Source organism: Felis catus, chromosome B3 (genome assembly GCF_018350175.1).
Source record: "Felis catus isolate Fca126 chromosome B3, F.catus_Fca126_mat1.0, whole genome shotgun sequence".
Classification (NCBI taxonomy): domain Eukaryota; kingdom Metazoa; phylum Chordata; class Mammalia; order Carnivora; family Felidae; genus Felis; species Felis catus.
Window position 1 is genome coordinate 20,301,201 of NC_058373.1, and position 19,882 is coordinate 20,321,082.

The following is a 19,882-nucleotide window of genomic DNA, read 5'->3' on the forward strand; positions in this document are numbered from 1 at the left end:
GAATTTAAAGGAATGAGTTGGTCATCTTTTTTATTTTCTTAGAAAGCATTATTTAAAGATTATCTGAGTATTTGTATATTAAAGAATTAAGGGTAAAAGTTAAAAGAAAGGAACCTAGTTAGGAGATATTCTAAGGGTGAGCAGTCAAATGTGTCAGCTAGTGAGGTGACTGAATAAGAAGTAAATTTGGAACAAGGTGCCAAGACAGTACGGTGGGGGGAAGTATAGTCTTTCTAATACATGCTACACTGATACATGCTACACTATGGATAAAGGTTGAAAACATTATACTAAGTGAAGGAAGCCAGTCAAAGGACCATATATTGTATAATTCCATTTATAAGAAATGGTCAGAACAGGTAAATAGAACATAGACTAGTGGTTGCTTAGGATTGGGAACATAGAGGGATGATGGCTATAAAGAGGTAAGGAATTTCTTTTTAGGGTGATGAAAATGTTGCCAAATTAATTGTGATGGTTGTACACCTCTGAATACATAAAAACATTGAATTGTACATTTTAAAGGGTGAATTTTATGTTATGTGACTTATATCTCATTTAACTTGTCCCAAGTTGAGCAGGTGGCAGGGGGAGGGGGGAGAAATCCTTCATATCTGGTAAGTAGCGCCAAATTGGTATAAGATGGGTATAAAGTAAGCATTTACACTGATGTAAACATGTAAACTAAGGTAGGCTTGTTTTAGCTGATTGAAGGCCATTGTTTACCTTGGTAGAGTGCATTGTAAGTGTTTTGAACTCTTCATTTTAACGTTCTGTGAAGAAGGTGTTCATAGCCACACAAAGTAAACTAAGTGTCAGATAGGTCTTGTGAAATGCTGCATAAAAGCTATAACTTGAGCCCAGGTCATTGGACTTAGCATGTAATGCTTTTTCCATTTATATGTCAAATTAATTTTAAATTTAAAAAATGTGTATGGAATGTAATTTCTGAAATTCAGAACTCCTATAATTCTGTCACATAAGCTACCTATACATGCAATAAATAAAAAGAAGTAAGTTTGGTAAGGAAGCAGCCCAAGTTTGGGTCTTGTTGTTTTTTGGTGTTTTTGTTTGTTTTTTGGTGTTTTTTTAAGAGTAGAACATAGGTGGCGAGGTCAGTTTTGTGGAGAAAATGACAGTTTTGGAGAAGAGCAGTTGGAGGTGTCCTGTAAGAAGCTGGGAGTAAGAAAATAGAATAGGAATTAGAAATGGAAGCTACAGATTGAGAATCAGAATTGTTAGAGAGTGTGAGAATAAATGGGGACACATACACACACAATTTGAGTAGCCAGGGGACTGTTTAAGGACACAAAGATAAAAAGGAACCAACCTAACAGTCAAGATAATTTAAGCAGCATTCTGAGAACTACCAAGATAGGTAGAAAAATTGCTTTAAGGGTCTTTTTGATCTCTCTTTTTTAAAGCTTAATTAATTAATTTATTTATTGAGATTGAGAAAGAGATAGAGAACATGAGCAGCGGGGGAGGGAGAGAGGGAGAGAGACAGAATCCCAAGCAGGCTCCATGCTGTCAGTGTGGAGCCCTGACATGGGTATTGATCTCATGAATGGTGAGATCATGACCTGAGCTGAAATCAAGAATCAGACACTTAACTAGCTGAGCCATCCAGGCACCCCAGCACTAATTTTGAACAGGCCTTTAAAACCTCATAGAATCAAAGTGTATCAGAGTTAATAGAATCCTAATCTCTTTTAAGTGAGGGAACTCAAGTCCACAGAGGTCCTACATAAAGTCATAATCTGAAAGTAGTAGAGGCACACATAGGACCCGCGACCTTCTGCCTTCATTTGTAAAAAGTTGAATCAAATGATTGCTGAGAATCTATTTGGTTTTAAAATTCTGTGATCCCAATGTCCATTGGGAAAACAATTAGAATAGGCTTCATAGAATTTTTTTTATTAAATTTATTTATTTTTGAAAGACCGAGTTGGGGAGGGGCAGAGAGAGGAAGGCACAGAATCCAAAGCAGGCTCTAGGCTCTGAGCTGTTAGTGCAGGGCTTGATGCGAGACTTGAACTCATGAACTTTGAGATCATGACCTGAGCTGAAGTTGGATGCTTAACCAGCTGAGCCACCCAGGCGTCCCAGGTGTCATAGAATGTTGAGGATTGATTGGAAGAACAAGTGGAGAAGAGTTAAACTGTAATTGGCAAAAAAAGTTAGGAAAGATTAAGTTAGCTGATTGTAAAAATGTGGCATGGAAAACCAGGAGAAAAAATAGTAACAAGGGAAATCTGTAACTAGAGAATTGGGCATCTTTAAAGAGAACAGAGAAGAAGGGCGCCTGGGTGGCTCAGTCAGTTAAGCATCCAATTTCAGCTCGAGTCATGATCTCATGGCTCATGAGTGAGTTCAAGCCCCGCATCAGGCTCTGTGCTGACAGCTCAGAGTCTGGAACCTGTTTCACATTGTGTCTCCCTCTCTCTCTGCCACTACCCCATTCTCGCTCTGGCTCTCTCTCCCTCAAGAATAAATAAACATTAAAAATTTTTTTTAAAGAGAACAGAGAAGAATGTTTGGAAAAGAGATTATCCAGATGTTTCTGCAGCTAAGTCAACTTTTAGGAACTACTCCTCCCCTCACCTCCCCTTTTTTTAAGGAATCAAAAAATGCTTTAATACACATGACTGGGCAAACCTTTTCTGTAAAGGGTCAGATAGTAAATTATTTCAGCGTTGTGGGCCATAGATAGGATCCCTGTTGCAACTACTCAAGGCAAAAGCAGTCATAATGATATATAAAGGAATGGGCATGGTTAATGTTCAGTAAAACTGGACAAGAAACTGAACAGATTTCAGGTCTCTTATCATAAATTCAGTTTCCCTACCAGGCAAAGATAGAAACATTTAAGCTATTGCTGCTCATGGGTGCTTATGGTCTCAAAAGGATAAAATATGGTGAAAGTACAATTCTTTGATTCTCTTCCATCCAAAAGCTATAACTGTATATGTGTGTGCACAAATACATGAGATTGTATGTATTCTCTTTAATCCCTTCCCTCACCACCATAATTTGGACATTTTCTCCAAATCTGGACATTTTCTCATGTAAGCGTGTAAAAGTCAGCTATCTTTGGGCACACCTACAAAGTGTTTATTGTAAAAATACAAGAGAAAAAAATGGACTAATTTGCATTTCTTTTGAAAATCCCTTGGGAAGGCAACCATGTTAGTCATTTAGTAAGTCCAGTACAGAGCATATGATTGTGAAGAATAATAATCATTCTGCCACTGGCAATTTTGATTACTGAACACAACGCTAAAAATTTTTACACATGCTATCCTTATTCTTCTCCCCATTTAAAAAAAAGATTTTTACTATATGTAGCTCATATAGCTATTACATACTTTAATCCTTTCACTCCTTAATCCTCATTTAATCTTAGAAGTAAGTATATATTTAATGCTTGTCACCAGTGCTCTCTGTGTGTCTCTTATTTTGATTGTCAGAAAGTCATTTTCTATTAGATTCTTAAGGAAGATCATGAAAACGGTATTCTCTGTTTTTGCATGTTTATTAGCTCATGTGTGCCTTTTATGCTTTCCATCTGTCCATTCTAGTGGATGTAAAATCCTTGGCTTACTGTTTCCTTTGAGTATTTGATTTTATTAAAAAAAATTTTTTTTTGAATGTTTATTCATTTTTGAGAGACAGAGACAGAGCACAAGAGGAGGAGGAACAGAGAGAGAGGGAGACAGAATCCAAAGCAGGCTCCAGGCTCTGAGCTGTCAGCACAGAGCCTGATGCAGGGCTCGAACTCACAAACAGTGAGATCATGACCTGAGCTGAAGTCTGACGTTTAACTGACTGAGCCACCCAGGCACCCCATGTTTCCTTTGAGTATTTTAACTGTGTTATCTTTGGCATAACATTTTGCTATCCAAGTGTGATGATAATCTAAGTTTCTTTATAAATTAGGAGCTTTTTTTGCCTAGATGTCAGAGAGTCCTTTTCCTTAAAATATAATCATTTTATTTGGGTAGATCTTTGGTGTTAGTCTTTCTGAATTGATACTCTCAGATAACTCTCATATCTACAGCAGTGTGCATCCTTTGAGTATGTAGTTTAATTAAAAAAATAATAGTATTGGTTAAGTTTTTTTTGTTTTTGTTTTTGTTTTTTACCGGTTTTATTGTTCTTTTCCCTTATTTTGGTTTAGTTTTTTAGGGACTCCCGCTGTACATATGTTGTATCTCTATTGCCTATCTTGCAATACTTACTTTCTTTCAGAATTAAAAAAAAAATCTTATGCATCATTTCTGTTTTGGTTTTAAAAAGATTTCTCTGTTTTTGCTTTCTTTTTCTCTTACAGTATTTATTTGGTCTTGTGTTCCTATCAAAAATGACTTTCAAATTTATAAATTAGCTCTTGAATTCTGTCAACTCATTTTTGAGTTTTTCTAATTCTTATTTATGTTCTTTCATGCCTTACCTATTTTCCTTATGCCTTTTAGTTTTTTAATAGTAACAGTTTTGGTCGTTTTTTCCTCTTTTTTTGAACACTCATTCTGGCATGCTTCCCTTTTCTGTAGGGATATTATTCTGCTACTCACTATATTTATAGTAATTTTGTAAGGGATTTGATCCTGTTAACTTTTTTTTTTGCTCATTTTATATAAAATTAGTTCTTTTGAGTTCTTTAGAAATTGGCTGTTTTCCTGTGTGTGTTTATACACGTACTTGCATGTATGTCGGCCAAAAAACCTTACTTGCTTTCTGACATTTCCTAGCTATTTGCCTTTTGCACACTTTTATCTGGACCTTCTCTTTTGTCTCTGTTGTTCCCGTCCCGCCCAACTTTGATTGCACTACTAAAAGTTTCTCCACAGTGTTGGGCCCTGTCCAGAAAGGCCTGATAGGTCAGTGTTGAGAATTCCTAGGGGTCACACTGCTCCAGTTGATTCAGGCTCTGCTGCCTGATTCCTTGCTCTCACCCACTATTAGAGCAGGGGAAATCCCTCCCAGTTTCCACTGCTGTTCTCAAATTGTTCTGCCATTCTTTCCAGTGAAGAATACCTATCAGTTATTTGGGGGTTCTTCAGGTCTTAGGTATGTCAGACACTGTATGGCTTTCCTTCCACGTAGGTATTGGGAACACACAAGTCTCATAGCTGGTTGCTCAGCCCTGACTGCTTGTGTTTTATACCTGAAGAGCATTTATTGGTTACCTGGATTTGTTGTAAATGTCTGTGGTTTTTTTGTTTGTTTATTTATCGTGCAGTTGCCCTGCTTGTTTTTATTTGAGAATTCAGGAAGGTTCAGAATCCATGATACTATGGCTGTTTATTTTTCTAGAAATCTGAGCTGCTAATGCTCAAATTAGTGCTAGTTTAAAAAAAGACGGCTTTCTATAAAGGGGAATTTAATTAAAATTAAATTGAATAATTAATCATATACTTGTTTTAGTTTGTTATTGTTTTTTTGTAATTTTTTTTAATGTTGATTTATTTTTGAGAGAGACAGAGAACGAACAGGGGAGGGGCAGAGAGAGAGGGAGACACAGAATCCGAACCAGGCTCCAGGCTCTGAGCTGTCAACACAGAGCCCAACACAGGGCTTAAACTCACCTGAGCTGAAGTCAGACACTTAACCAGCTGAGTCCCTAGTTTGTTATTGTTGACAAATCACTTTGTGTTAGGCCCTTGCAGGGTTGTTCTTAGCTGGAATATGTAGATGAGTATGTGAATCCCTCCCAGGCTGGGCCTTGATACCCCAGGCTTTTTACAGTGCCATTTGTTAAGTAGAAGTGTATATCTCTTCTACTAGTGGAAAAGTGGTTTGGTTTTATGAATGGGATGACACCAAACTTGGATTTTAATGAACTGAAACTTGCAAGACTGATGAGATGCTAAAGGAATCCTAGATGTAGAGAGGAGATACAAAATAGAGTTTGCTAATGTATGGCATGCTTAAGCAGGTATTCGTGGTTCTGTGTGTTTAGAGCAAAGACTAGGGTGCTGGGAAGCAAGTTGGAGTTGTATTTCACAATGCTTCATACTAAAGAATTTGAACCTATGGCCAATGGAATGACAGGATTAGATTGTTTTACAATGGTAACTCTTCATGGATGTCTGGGTGGTTCCATTGGTTAAGCGTCCACCTCTTGATTTTGGCTCAGGTCATGGTCTCACGGTTTGTAGAATTGAGCCCTACATTGGGCTCTATACTATCTGTACAGAGACTGCTTGGCATTCATTCTCTCTCTCTCTCTCTCTCTCTCTCTCTTTCTCTCTCTCTCTCTCTCTCTCTCTCTTTCTCTCTCTCTCTTCTCCTTCTTCCCCTCCCCCTCCTCATGCTGACATGCATTCTCTCTTTCTCTCTCTCAAAATAAATAAACTTTAAAAAAAATGATAACCCTTCAAACATGAGGGAAGGTAAATTGTAAGTAGGTGGAGGTAAGAAACCTATTGAGAAGGTCAAATAAGACAATGGTGAAGGTAGAGGGAAGGGGAAGTGTGGAATAGTTGAAACCTTTGAATTTTTTTTCTTAATTTATTTATTATGAGAGAGAGAGAGAATGCACATGCCCGAGCAGGGGAGGGGCAGAGAGAGGGTCCCAAGAAGGTTCCATGCTGTCATCACAGAGCCTGATGTGGGGATCCATCTCATGAACTGTGAGATCAGGACCTGAGCCAAAATCAGAAGTCGGACACTTAACCAACCAAGCCGCCCAGGTACCTCAGAGAGCTTTGAAGGTTCTTGATTACCAACCTGGTCTGAAGTTCACAAACCATTTAAGGCTGGGGTTCTCAGCCCTGGTTGTCCATTAGAATCACTTTTTAAAAAATGCTTGCCAGCTCCCCTCTTCCGGTTTTATTTAATTGGTATGAGGTGGGGGGTTGTACATCAGCAAGCACTTTGAAACTGTTCTCAAATGATTCTCATCCCCAGCCAGATTTGGGGATCACAGACATCTGGGTAATCATTAAATGAACTGTAGCAAGCACTAATCCAGGAATTCCCTGCCTTACTAAGTGCTGGAGCTGCACAGAAGCAGTGGTGCAGGCCAGGTTTTCGACCCTGGTTCACTGCAGCCAAAAACTACACTTAGACTGGCTCACAAGTAAAACCTTAAGGAAAATATCTTCTCATCTCTTTCTCATCGAAAGTTCCTGATATTTTCAGCATTTCTTTATAATTTTTTTGTGTTATTTTTAAATTTTTAAATGAAAGAATTACCAAGCAAGATGTAAATGAACAATATAAAAGTACATAGAATAAAAGATGAGTCTAGGGGCGCCTGGGTGGCTCAGTCGGTTGAGCGACTGACTTTGGCTCGGGTCATGATCTCACGGTTTGTGAGTTCGAGCCCGGCTCTGTGCTGACAGCTCGGAGCCTAGAGCCTGCTTTGGATTCTGTGTCTCCCTCTCTCTCTCTCTCTCTGCCCCTCCCCCACTCATGCTGTGTCTCTGTCTCAGAAATAAACATTAAAAAAAAAAAAAATAGTCTGAGCCTCTTCCAAGGAGAAACAAAAAAAAAGCAGAATAATTTGCTTTAAGTACTTTTCAAATGACTAAGGCATCCTGTTATAAAATCATCATGGGTGAAATATCCATTGAAAGTGTAAAACTGGCCAATGGATATTCATGTAACAGTACAAAATATTTATTGGTATTCAGATTGTGCATTGCGACTGTTAAGAAACTGATATCAAGTTTTGGTTTAAGATCAAACAATATCCATAATTACCTAAAAGGGCTACTAAAATAACTCTTCCTTTTTTAAATTACATTTGTATATGAAACTGGATTTCTTCATGTAATTTACTAAAAAGCAACATGTTACACTTGAATGCATTTTCTTTCATTTTTTAAAATTTCTTATTAGTGAATGTTGGATTTTGTCAAAGTCCTTTTCAGGATCTTTGGATATAATCATAAAAATTTTTCCCATTGAAATTTAATAATAGGATATATGATACCAGCGAATTTCCTTATATATCAATCTTGCATTCCTATAATAAATCCCTTTGTCATGGAGTATTTATATGCCCCCTGTTTGCTCTTTTTTGGCTTAATACTTTTTGTATAGATAGATATACATAAATCATGTTGGGCTTTAATATTTGTAGTGGGGCTCTGTCTTTATGGACAGTCACTATCAGAGTTAGATACCAGTATTCTAGTTGCTTTTTAAAAAGAGTTTAGAAGCTTTCCTTCATTTTCAGTGCTCTGGACGAGTTATATGGAGCTTTGAGGCTATGAATTCTATGAAATCATCCTATGAATTCTCTTATGAATTCTTCCATGAAGTTGGTGGAATTCTCCTATGAAATCATCTTGTTCCTGGTGCTTTTTTTGTGGGATAGTTCCCTCATAATGTTCTCTATTTCTTCTCCAGAAATTACATTGTTTAAATTGCATTTTTAATTTCTGATGGAATCATTTCAATAATTGAGTATTTCCCTAGGGAATTGTCTGGTTCGTGTAGGTTTTCAGATGTATTTGAATTTGTTCTGTAAAGTAGTTTCTTATATTTCTAATGCTGTGCTAACAGGTGTTTCATGCTAATCATTTATTTTTGAAATTTTAGGCCTGTTTCTGGCTGTTTTGAAATTTGGATATTGTCTGTCTTCAAGTTATAATAAGGGAATGGTTTTGTGTAGTGATTTGTTCTTATATTATTTTGGGAAGATATATAAGGAGACAGATTCAGACAGATGCCATTGTTTTTGGCTAGCTAGATGTTTTCCTGTTTGTTTTTTTTTTCAGCATTAACCATTTTTTGCATTAGCTTTATTGCAATATAATTTGCATACCATCCAACTCACCCTTTAAAGCATACAATTTGATGGTTCTTAGTATATTCACAGAGTTGTATGACCATCACCAGTCATTCCTTCAGTATTTTCATTATCCTAAAAAAGAAATACTGTACCATAAGCTATTACTGCCCAGTCTCTCCATCCTTTCCCATCCCTTGTTTTAGACAACACTACGTACAAATTTGAATTTGTCTTTTCTGAACATTTCTTGTGAATGAAATTATACTGTATATGGTCTTTTGTGATTGGCTTCTCTCACAGCATGTGCTACTACTTCATTTCCTTTTACTGCAAATACTATTCCATTTTATGGATGTACACATTTTTATTTATATATTTGGATAAATAAACATTATCCATGTTGATGGATATTTGAGTTGTTTTTCCCTTTTTGGCTATTATAAATGATGAGGCTATGAACATTTGGGTTTAAGTCTTTGTATGGGCATGTTTTCATTTTGGGGGGGTATATACCTACAAGTGGAATTACTGGTGTTTATTCTTTTTTAAGGAGTTTTTCTTTTTTCGTTCCTGTTACTTCAGTAGGCTTTGGGGTAGGAAGGGGGGGAGGTCATGACATATGCCTAGTCTGTGGTGGATATAGTCTCCTCTCTTGTGGACTAGATAGCCTATCTCCTCAGGTGGTTTAGATTGTAGTACATAGTGTAATACAGTGTTATATGAAAACATACTCCTCTGCTTTAGTGATTCTGGAACCCTAGGAAAATATTTGATGTTTCTTTAGACAACTCTGAATACTTCATTTAATTTCAAGGGAATGGTGTGGATTTCTTTAAGATTAGTTAATTTTTTAATAACTTGGGAATATTTTGAATTTCTTTTTTGTATTGGTATGGCTTTAGTCATTGTGACTAAGATTTTCAGTTCATTTAGAAGTATGTCATGTGTTATTTCCTTTAATTAAAAACATATTTTAAAAGGTTTGATATGGTTCTACTTTCTGTTATATGCAATGTGCATGTAAGACATGATTATAATGTACTACTTCCTAAAGATATTTTTAGCATAATTGAGGGAAGGTGAAATAACATATTTGATTTTCACAGGTGTTGATTTATTATACAAAATGGCATCAGATGTTTATACTAATTGTTTATTCTATAAGTTAGTTGCCAGTGTTTGTGATGGTTACACTAGTATACTGCCAATACCTTCAGGAACCCTTTTGATAATCAAAAATAAATTCCAGGATTTCAGTGTTGAGAATTTTTAAATGTATTTTAGTACTTAAAAAGCACTCATGTAATTGTCGGTTTTTAATATTCTTTTATGTCCAGCATTTATTAGAACATGCATTCCCATACCAGGATAGATCATTCTGATATGAATCTACCCAAGTGTTTGGATCATAGGTGTAAGGTGTAATAAGATTGTAATTTTTAGGGGCGCCTGGGTGGCTCAGTCGGTTGAGCATCCGACTTCAGCTCAGGTCACGATCTCGCGGTCCGTGAGTTCGAGCCCCGCGTCGGGCTCTGGGCTGATGGCTCAGAGCCTGGAACCTGCTTCTGATTCTGTGTCTCCCTCTCTCTCTGCCCCTCCCCCGTTCATGCTCTGTCTCTCTCTGTCTCAAAAATAAATAAATGTTAAAAAAAAATAATAAAAAAAAAGATTGTAATTTTTATATCTAAACTTTTTTAGATTATAGAGTGTGATAGAATGAATAGTTATTTTTCGTACTGGCATTGTTTTCCTATAATTATTACCTTAGGCTCCTGGATTTGGATTTGGAATTGCAATATCTGGTGGAAGAGATAATCCTCATTTTCAGAGTGGGGAAACGTCAATAGTAATCTCAGATGTTCTGAAAGGGGGACCTGCTGAAGGACAGCTACAGTAAGTGCATTTGCTCTTTTGGGTGCCTATGTTACAAGCACCGTTCCTACCCTTGGTCACTGGCACATAGCGCTAGTGCATTCTTTTATATTGCCATTTATGTCTATCATAAACGGAAAGCTAGTCACTGTAAAAATAAAAATGGTGAAAAAAAAACCTGCTACGCAGTTTGGCGTGGAATTTAGCCTTCAGGAACCTCTTACCCTTAATCTTGTCCTTTTTTTTCAGTTAAGATAAGCAAGAGAAAGAGAGGCAAAAGATTACCAGCTAGCAAAAAGTGAGCATATAGTCAGGATTGAAAGAAAATTGGATTGAGAAGGACTTTATTTTTTAAAAGGGAGTAACTTTTCCAGCTATGCCCTGTAATTGTACTACCAAAAATCATTTTTTGTATTGTGGTACCTGTTTACTCTTATGTAAAAACAAAAGATTTAAAAAACATTAATGACCTGTGATTAGTGACTTCCTAAATGTTGTTGTAGGAGATGGGAAAGTAAATCATTTGACATTATTGTAACATTATCTGAAAGTATCCACAAAATTGTGGAACTATCCATCTTGAAAGTATATTCATAAACCTGTCTGTATGTTTTTTTCTAATATGTAATTTTGGTGGCCTTTTTTTCCTTAGGGAAAATGACCGGGTTGCAATGGTTAATGGAGTTTCAATGGATAATGTTGAACATGCTTTTGCTGTTCAGCAACTAAGAAAAAGTGGGAAGAATGCAAAAATTGTAAGTATCTTTTACCTTTACTTTAGTAAGAGTATCAATTTTATCATTGAAATGTTTCTGGTGTTTGAATTCCTCTTTCCCCTTTAAGAAAACGATAACTGGATCAGTACTTATAAAGTTAGCTTACAAAAGTGTTTCTTCTAATACTGGTGGTATGTTTTATCACAGAAAATATATTTTCTCAAAGTTTAGATACTAGGATTTTTTTTCGATTGAAAAAGAAAGGCAGTGATTGAAAGGTGAAAGGTCACCTCTTTATGGCTTAATGTTCCCTTCTCTTTTAAGTTCTAAAGTTAGACTGAATCTTGGCATATAGTCTGTTTGAAATATTTAGCCCTGTTTTCTGTTACAGGATTTGTTTAATGGGCAAGTTTTACATTGTCCCTTGAACACATACATCATCAACCACTTTCCTTGTTACTGTGATACAGTTTGAGGAGAGAGAAAGTGGTAAGATTTTCTTTGTAGAGTTGTTGAGGGTGCATTTTAATGTTACTGTTTTAGTATATAGCTAGAATCTTTCTTCTATTTCATTATTTCTCTAAGCCACTTTTTTTTTTTTTTTTTAAGTTCAGTTAACTCTTGATAACTGGTCTCAAATCACAGTTAAAACTAAGCAGATGTGGCACAGCATAGATTTAATGTGACAGTTCTGTTTAAAATCATATCCATGTTTAGGAACACAGTAGCTACTTTACCCACTTTGCTCCTTCCCCCATTCTGCCCATCTAGCCTCTGAAAGGACTTATTAAGGCACTGCTTTAAGCCCTTAGTTCAGGTATAAAGAACAGGAGGAGGAGGCTGGGTAGGCAGCTAGATGGATTGTCCTGCCTTGTCTGTTGAGAACTTTGCTACTTCCCAGCAGACACTCAGAACCACAGTGGACCCAAAAGAAGGGAGAGGGCTGGAAGTGAGGGGAAGGCCTGCCCTGTTTTGACTTTGGGGATTGGGTGAGAGCTAGGAGGTGTATTCCCTGAGACTGTGCACTTCACATTTGTTAAGCCCTCTTCCATCGTCTAGGCTGCTGTGCCATATGGTTTATTTCTGCACCAGTATCTTTGCTGATGAGGTGAGAGTTTTCTCAGATTGCAGTAGACCCACTATTTAGTTACTGCATTCCAAATGACAGACATCTTCTTTTGGGTATATATTTTCACAACTTCATTGTAGTCATATTTTTACACTTATAGTGTTAGTTTTAAATCACAGTTCATATACTTACTGGTTAGTGTGTGGTAGAGTTTTTAAAGTTTTTATAACATGAGATTGTAATATTTATAGAAGCAAATTGCTAATTTTTATAAATTGAGTAAGTTTTAGCATTCTTGCCTTAGCTGCTGATGTTGAACATTGTTACTATTTTTCAGTATTTTTCAACTGCATATTCAAAGGTGAGCACCTTAGGTAAATTAGGTGTTTTCTTCCTGTATCTGAGTTGTGAGCTTCACCTGTAACCTCAACTTTTTAAGCTCTGTTCCTCTGAAATGTTGAGCTGTTTTGTTCACCATGCAAAATATTCAATATACATATTCCACATTGATAATGCATCTAAGAAAGTTGTATTTCTGCACTATAGACTTCTCCCCATAGAAATCATTTTATGAGAAGTAGGTCCAAAACCTGTAGTGTATTTGAAATAGGAAAAGGATTTGGGGCAGCTCAAGGATGGATTTTGCTCTGATTGTACTTAGCTACGTGACTTGGAGAGGCAGAATAAAACCCCAGTGTCTTACAATGTGGTCTTTCATTGTGAGATGTCTTTCTAAACTCTTAACGCATCCCCAGCCAGAACCAGAACCTCAAGGTCATTATATACATTGTTTTTGCTTTGTTTAGTTTTGTTTTTTTCATTTCTGAATAATCAGCTCCTCTTCCTTCCTCCCCAATCTACTGATCTGTTTTCCTCCCTGTGTTCTTACATTAAGGTGGTTGGTTGTTTATGTGATTTTCCTTCCATTAACCAAGAGCTCCCTGGGTATTAAATAAACTGTTTCTTTTCTGTTAAACTAAAATGTTAGAAGTCCTTTGATAATATAACTATCATAAATAGGTTTAGTTTAGTTTAACAATAAGTGAAGTTAGAAGTAGTTTATGACACAGTGAGCGTGTATAATTTTTACTAAAATTCTGAACATCTTTAAAAAGCATTATGAAGTGTATGAGCAGAAACACCTCCTAGAGATAATGTCTGTGAGCACTTCAGTGTATCTCCATGTGGTTATGTAGCATTTCACTGTGTGTACGTGCTTACCTAACCCATTCATTGGTGGGCATTTCAGTGTCCAGTTTCCACAAGTATTAAAAAAAAAAATACTGTGTTGAAGATCATTGTGTTTCTACCTACTTGTTCAGTTACTTTTTAGGAATAACTTCTTGGGAGTGGCTTCTCAGTCAGAGGGCATGAATGATATACGCATCACCAGCCCTTCAGAAAGATGATAGGGTATTGAGAGTCCAATTTCAGCAACACTTTTTAAATATTTGCCAAACAGACTGACGTAGTATTTCAAATGAACTATTTTACAGTACAAATGAGTTTGGTCATGTTGTAGTGTACATACTGCCCATTTATGTTTCTTCTTTGCTTATTCCTTAGCATTTATATGGATGATTGTTGTACCAGGGTGTGGTATATATTAGGATTATTAGCCTTTTGTTATATATACTGCATATATTGTGTACCCATTTGTTTTTTTTGAGTGTAGGTTGTTATGGTGATTGTTTTGGAGGGGTTTGTTTTTATATCACTTTGTTTCAACATTGAAATGTTTTCATTTTTATGTTGTCATGTCTGTCAGATGTTCACTTGGTTGGTTCTGCCTTTGGTGTCAGGCTTATAAAAGCCTTTTACCTTTTACCAGTTATAAAAGTGTATAACCTATATTTTATGCTAGTACTTGTATAGAATTCATTGCTTTATTTTACATTTGAATCTTTATGTCAGCTAAACTGTATTGAAGTAGGCATTTCCCCCTAAGTTTGTTTCAGAGTTTTCAGTGTTAAAATCAAGGATAGTTGCCAAACCTTCTAAATCTCTTCTTGTAAGTTTACAACCATTAACGATAATATAAACGGAGAATTGTAACAGGATTGGATATTTTTCAATAAGTTAAGCACTTACTGGTTGCAAATATTTCATTATATGTACAGTTAAATGCATGGCAAGGACCTTCTCTAAACAACTTGAATCTTAATAGGATAGACGGGTACCCACAATCATAACCATAATGCACATCTGAGAATGAGAGGCGTTTCAGGTACAGTAGATTTCCAGAGAGATGGTAGGCACTCTCTTGGGGGAAGACATGGAAAGCTCAGAGTGTTCATCTGGTTACTTTGTTTTTGTTTGTACATAACTAGGGAGGAATTGAAGATTTAAAGTAATACAGCAAAAGTATTGCTTCTAAAACAGTATGTTGGAGATTGAAATAGAGGTGAGACTAAAACGCAGAGAGTCGGGTAGGAATGTTTATAGTAACTGTTACTTGCTAAGGGCCTGAGCTGTGGAAGGACAGGCAGCCTTCTCTACATTCACAACAGGGCATTGGCTGTCTGACCTTGCCACATATAGGCATCTTGCTGCTTCAGCTTCAGTGTTGTTTCCTCAGAAGGGCCATCTCTGATGACCTTGGTGGTAGTAGGCAGCAACAAGCACTATTAAGGATACAGCAGCCCTTTGAAGAAAGGGAGGAGATAAGAAAACTTGGAAATGAATAGCAAGACAGAGGAATAGAAGATTAATTAGCAGATTAGTAGTAGAGGACAAATTTGAGGGAGAGATTAAAGTTGTAAGTTACCCTGAGGGGGTGTTGTTGATGAGGACAGTCTTGGAGGTGGGTAGGGATAAGAATAAGAACTCATTTGGGAGAATTTCGTTTGTACAGAAAGAGGTTCGACTTGGTCTTTGGACCCTGAAGGAAGGAAGACTAAACAAATAAGGTATTGAAAACCATCTGGAATATAGGGGATGTGAAGTGGCGCTGAGCTGTGTAAGTCAGGCTGAGTGATTGGGATCTTGAAGAATAGTTTTGGAATACCTGTGTTAGCAAATTCCATAGAGAGGCAAGAGGTGGAGGAAAGGATTACTGACAAGCAAAAGAATTCTGTGAAGTAAAATGAATTTATGGAGGACCTAATCAGCAAAGTTTGGAAATGCAGCCATCTGAAGGTAAAGATAATATAGGACTGAAGTTTGTCATGGCAGGTGATTGAGAGGTCACAAGAAAGTTATTTAAATATCACAGCATGACGTCTCACACAAACTTGGGAGCAGCACAAGTGAAACCAGGAAAGAATTGGTGGACTGAGAGAACAGAAAATGGAGGAATCATAAAAAAGATGGGCATAGAAAAGTTTCAGTAGATCAAGGAGTGTTCCCCAAAAAGATCTTGCAGATCTCTGATGAGATAGAGGGTGTACCAGAATGAGACAGTCAAGTGCAGTCCAGGGATTAAGAGGCCACACAATCAGAAGGTAATGCTTATAGATCTTGAACTTGCAGAAAGTAAAGGAAATAAATGGCCAGGGGAAATTGAACCACATAGCAGTCATTGAGGAAAGAAAGCCAGAAGAAGGGATTTATACCAACAATAGAAATTGGAGAGATACAGAAACTGAACAGTTTATATTGGTAAAGTATTAGCTCCAACTTAAGAAGTTGAATGTTAATGTGGAGGAGGTACAGTAAATTTATCCATTAAGAGTTTTAGTAGGATAGTTGTGGGCCTTGATACTGATGGATTCTGAAAATTTCAAGGAGTCAAGTTGGGCTTACAAGTTTGCGATGGTCTTGGTAGCAACTAACGGTGTATTTGATGGTATTAGAGTACACTGCCCCATCCTTTATCCAAATCACTAACAATTACTAGTTTCTCTTTAAGCTTGTGATTATTACACCTAAACAATCTTTCTAAATTAAGTAACTAAGGACTTTATTAGGCTCACTATTCCAAATTTGGTTCTTAAACAGATCTGTTTGTCAAGAGAGCAGAAAACATAACCATTATGGAAATGTATTCTCTAGTAATTTCTTACAATTTTTTGTGTATTTTGTCTCTCTGATTCATAATGAATTTATTTGACATAGGACCAGAAAAACATAATTTTCCTTTCTCTTAAGAACTAAAAGTGTGTGTAGAAATCAATCAGCTTTTTTTGTAATCTTTATTTGTAGACCATTAGGAGGAAGAAGAAAGTTCAGATACCAGTTAGTCGTCCTGATCCTGAACCTGTATCTGAAAAAGAAGATGATAGTTATGATGAGGAGGTCCATGATCCGAGAAGCAGCCGTGGAGGTCTGGTCAGTAGAAGGAGTGAGAAGAGTTGGGCAAGGGATAGAAGTGCAAGCAGAGAGAGGAGTTTGTCCCCACGGTCTGATAGGCGATCTGTGGCCTCCAGTCAGCCTGCCAAACCCACCAAAGTCACATTGGTGAAATCCCGGAAAAATGAAGGTATTCTCTACCAACTTGTTTATCATTTTCACATGAAAATGTTAACACTAATTTTGATGAGTGAAATTGCTGCCCTTTCCTATCCTCGTTTTTGTTGTCTTTTGTTATCTTCATTGTTGTGTCCTGTTGCCATAAGTCCTATCCCGTTATAGCAGGCTTCAGGGATCATCTACTTTTCTCTTCATGAATTAATTTGGTGCAGCAGATCGTACTTCAAATAAATTGTCCAGTAGTTGGGATTTTGAATTTCTTGTTGTGGTTAGAATAGCCAAATACAAATTATGCTAACAAATGTCACACCAGTACCAAGCTGAATTTCAGTGTTTTACTTAGCTGTTAGGATCAGTAGTAGCATAACCATTGGAAGAAATCTTGGGGCTTTTTGGGAAGGGGGGCAGACTTCTTTTTAAATGAAGAGATTAAGGGGAAGGAACCCCTGATAGGGCATTTCTCTATAATGCAGGACTTCTTTAAACTGAAGCTAGCCACTTCTCCTTACTTAATCAAATTTGATAAGAATGAATGCGATTGTGACCTCGTCCTGTGGACATGTCTCAAATGCAGGCAAGCATCTGTGACTGATCATTTTGGTGAAAAGGTGTTATACTAAGAATATCATGTAGGCTTGCTTTGATCTGCTATACCAGCACCTGACAGACCTTTTTTCTAGTTCTTGCTCCCCAAGAACTGTGGACATCTCAAACTGTCTACCCTTGCTGTTTCTACTTCATTTTGCCACTCATTCGTCAACCCTCTCTGACCTGGTATCTGTTACACCTTGCTCCCAAAGCTGTTAAAACTAAATAAACCCAGTAGAAATTTTCAGTCTTTATTTTACTTGCCTTTTCAGTACCATTTTCCATAGTGTTAACCACTTCCTATATTTTGAAATAACGTCTTCTCTTGACTTCAGTAATACTGTGTTCTTTTGGATCTCTCACCCCCTTACGTATCCTTTGCAGGCTCCTTCTCATCCTACCCTTTAATCTTCCATAGATTTCTATTCTAGAATCTCTTTTTTCCCTTCAACGTAACCTCTTTAGGCAATTGCATCTGCTCATTGTCTCAGTTAGCTGCTGCTGATGGCAAAACTTATTTCTCCAGCCCAAGTCTGTGTAGTTGTGCGTGCCAGCTGTTAGGCATATTGACTTCAGTATTTCACGTAGCTCCCTCAGACTTAACATACCTCAAGCAAAACTCCTACCTTCCTCATAAAATTTTTGTGTTTTCTTATGAAGTTGCTCATTAGATATATTCTCATCTACCCAGTTTCTCGTGCCAGTTATGGAAAACATTGTACTTATCCTTGACATCTCTTTTTTCCTCACTTCCCTGTACCCAGTTAATATATTGTAACTTCCTCAATACCATTGTTAAATAACCTCCCACTTCTGCCTTTCTCCATTATCACCACCACCTCCCTCATCCATGCTACTGTAATCTTTTTTTCTTTCAGCTTGATTGAGGTGTAATTGACATTATATATAAATATATAAAGTTATATATATTTAAGGTATATAACATGATTTGATACATGTATACATTATAAAATGATCACAGTCAAGTTTATGACATCGGGCATTTACGTGCATTGACATGTATTTACTTAGTTACCTCAGAGTTACTTTTTTTTGTTTTTTTTTTTTGGTGTGGTGAATAACTATCATCTCTTAAGTGGACATAATGAGTCTCAGAAACTAGTCTCTGGATCCCTTCCAGTCAATTCTGCAGACACCTTCATAGAGTTAAAGGATCTTCTGTGACATTTGTTATTCTTTCGCATCTCTCTTAGTTACTCCTCAGTCCTAGCTACCCTAACAGTTATGACTGTTCCTTCATACCTTTTGGGACATTTGTTTGTAACCATTCTGTCTCTACCACCTCCCACCCCGCATACACATTCACAGGTGTACCCTAATCCTTCTGGTTTAGTAGTATTTCTGCTTTAGTATTTCTTCCTCTCTGGCTCTGTACTGGACACTGAATCCTATATTGCCTTTGTATGAACTCTTCCTCACACTTACATTTGCCCCTACTGACTGTTGCCAGAGTGTAGGGCCTCTGTCTCATTCGCTGCTTTTTAGCCATAGTGCCTGGTGTATAGTTAATAGTATAGTGTATAGTGTATATGGTATATAGTGTATATGGTGTATAGTTAATAGTGCCTGGTGTGTAGAATCAGAAAAACTTTTGCTCTGGGAAATTGGGGAAAACAAAACAGTGTATGCTTAGTAATACAAGTCGTCATTAAAATTGTCAACCTTTCCAGAGTTTTTCCAACCTCAAGCAGTTCACTTTTTAGAAGTGTATTCATTAAACCTTCTGAGAAGCTAGTTTAATACAACATAGGAAGAAATGGTCTTCTCTTCAGGCTTGGGGTTTTTTTTTTCTTCCTTTCCCCTTTCTGAGTAAAAATTGGAATAAGTATGTCAGTCTTCTGCTTGGATCATAGACTTTCTTTACTTTCACATTGGCAGTGCACACTTTTTGATGATTAGAGGAAATGACATCTTTGCAGGGTGACTAAGAATAATTTCTTGCTGTTGATCGTACTTAAAAACTCAGTGTGGTAATGATTATTATACTTTTAGAGTGTGTGGTTTACGCTAAAGACATTTAAATATGTTATTTCAGAATATGGTCTTCGATTGGCCAGTCATATATTTGTGAAGGAAATTTCACAAGATAGTTTGGCAGCAAGAGATGGCAATATTCAAGAAGGCGATGTTGTATTAAAGGTATAGTCATATTCTTACATTTTAATGAACTGAAGTAGAAAACAAATTCTAGTGTAACCATATAGTTTCTGCTCATGTTTGAAGCAATTTTGCCAAAATTAAAAATCAATGTTTGGGGCACTGGATGGTTTGTCATTTTTAATGGACAAAAATGGTTTGTCCGTTATTATGTGTCAACATGGATATTTTTCTTTAGGCATGGAGTCATTCTGAGCAAATTAATCATTACAAATGAATATCCTTCACTGTTAGGAACTACTTTGTAGGTAGATATGTCTAGTCTTACACAATAAGTGGTTTTGATAACTACTCTAAATATTA

The 19,882-nt window shown here is 36.8% G+C and overlaps 1 protein-coding gene across 15 annotated transcripts in view; it reads left to right on the forward strand.

Moving 5' to 3' along the window:
* Positions 1–19,882, forward strand: part of TJP1 (tight junction protein 1) — a 370,447-nt gene that overhangs the window by 297,194 nt on the left and 53,371 nt on the right. For all 15 annotated transcript variants that reach the window (XM_045058902.1, XM_045058903.1, XM_045058904.1 and 12 more), the window contains 4 exons: positions 10,515–10,639; positions 11,271–11,373; positions 16,547–16,823; positions 19,458–19,561. In XM_045058902.1, the coding sequence (XP_044914837.1) occupies positions 10,515–10,639; positions 11,271–11,373; positions 16,547–16,823; positions 19,458–19,561 (609 nt within the window). The remainder of the gene's footprint in view (positions 1–10,514; positions 10,640–11,270; positions 11,374–16,546; positions 16,824–19,457; positions 19,562–19,882) is intronic.